This window comes from Thermobia domestica, chromosome 4 (assembly GCF_964235325.1).
Source record: "Thermobia domestica chromosome 4, izTheDome1.hap1.1, whole genome shotgun sequence".
NCBI lineage: Eukaryota > Metazoa > Arthropoda > Insecta > Zygentoma > Lepismatidae > Thermobia > Thermobia domestica.
The window spans coordinates 220,252,091-220,253,582 of record NC_137457.1 but is presented as its reverse complement, the minus strand read 5'-3'; the positions used below and the strand labels follow the sequence as shown (position 1 = coordinate 220,253,582).

The following is a 1,492-nucleotide window of genomic DNA, read 5'->3' as shown; positions in this document are numbered from 1 at the left end:
TGTAGCAGGTTTTGAATCATGCCGTTAACGAGGGACGAACGCATCCAGATCATCAAAATATGGAGCAGGAGAAAGTGCAGTTGCTGCCGATTTCAATGCGCGTCATCCAGAACGAGCACCTGTATCGCATGTTGCAGTGACACGGTTATTGACCAAATTCGAGGAAACGGGAACAGTTGTGGATAGACCCCGTAATGGACGGCCAAGGACAGCCACGGACGAAGAAACAGCTACTGCCGTGCTGGCCTCCTTCTCGAAGTCGCCACAGCGAACACACGTCATTTAGCAATGCTGTGTGCCGTGAGCCACAGATCAGTGCACAGGGTGCTCCAAAGGTATAAGTGGCATCCATATAAGATGCAATTGCAGCAACATTTGTCGGTAGACGATCCCAATCGTCGCGTCCAGTTTTGCAAGTGGGCTATTGAGCAATTGAGGGTAAATCCACAGTTCGCTATGCAGATACTTTTTTCGGATGAAGCACATTTCTACGTAAACGGTGAGGTCAATAGACAAAACTTGCGCTATTGGTCCCGTGACAACCCCTCTCGGACAGATCCCTCGAAAATGACCGGTGCAGAGGAAACTATGGTATGGGCAGGCATGTGGGGAACAAAGATCGTCGGTCCGTTTTTCATTCCAGAAACGTTAAATGCAAACCGATACCTCACGTTGTTGCAGGAAAACATAATGTCGGCTCTAATGTCCGAGGATGGTACCTTCCAGAGGTTCTTCCATCAAGATGGTGCACCTCTCCATTATGGCATCCAGGTGCGTCAGTTCCTGGATAAACAATTCCCTGGGACGTGGATTGGTCGACGTGGACCAGTGGAATGGCCTGCCCGATCACCAAACTTAACGCGCCTTGACTTCTACCTGTGGGGACATGTGATGAAGGCTATGGTGTACGCTGTGAAAATTCGTGATGTTCGCCATCTGGAACAACGTATCATGGCTGCCTGTGAACAAATATCCCCAGAAACCTTAATACGTGTCCATTTCAATTGGGAGAAGCGTCTGAACACGTGCATTGCCCAGCACGGACAACATGTTGAGCACATTATGTAATACGAAAGTCACACCTGCAATTGTGAATAACTGTTTACCACATGAAGATAAATGCATTTTGACTTCAGATTCGGTTTTCTGGTGAAATTCTAGCCTATGGTCATGTATCACTTGACCCACGTAGCGTTTGTAATAAAAAAAGTTAAATACAAGATTGCGACACCAAGATGGCGGCCGTTCGCGTACCCTACACCAGAAAGTGATCTCCTAAGCCTCGAGTTCACCTACCACATCAAATTCGCTGAAAGTACATCCATTTGGATTATAATAGGGGTGGTAAGGGGCTTTTGAGATACCCTGTATATCTCCCCCTCCTTCTCCTCTTTTCAATTGCTCCGTCAAATTTAAATCATAAAAACGATCCCAGGTCTGAACTTCATCTATGCTGAAAATTTGATCAAGCTCGGTCGAGTGGTTCAAGAGT

At 46.9% G+C, this 1,492-nt stretch overlaps 1 protein-coding gene across 1 annotated transcript; it reads left to right on the top strand.

Annotated features, from left to right (window-relative positions):
* The first annotated feature begins 357 nt into the window (after positions 1–357).
* LOC145683038 (uncharacterized) lies at positions 358–1,068 on the top strand. Its single transcript, XM_081754395.1, has one exon. It carries the CDS (start codon positions 358–360, stop codon positions 1,066–1,068), a length of 711 nt encoding a protein of 236 aa, XP_081610521.1.
* Positions 1,069–1,492: the final 424 nt, after the last annotated feature.

Coding starts and splice junctions, on each gene's coding strand:
- LOC145683038 (XM_081754395.1), top strand. CDS start 358: ATGCAATTGCAGCAACATTTGTCGGTAGACGATCCCAATCGTCGCGTC.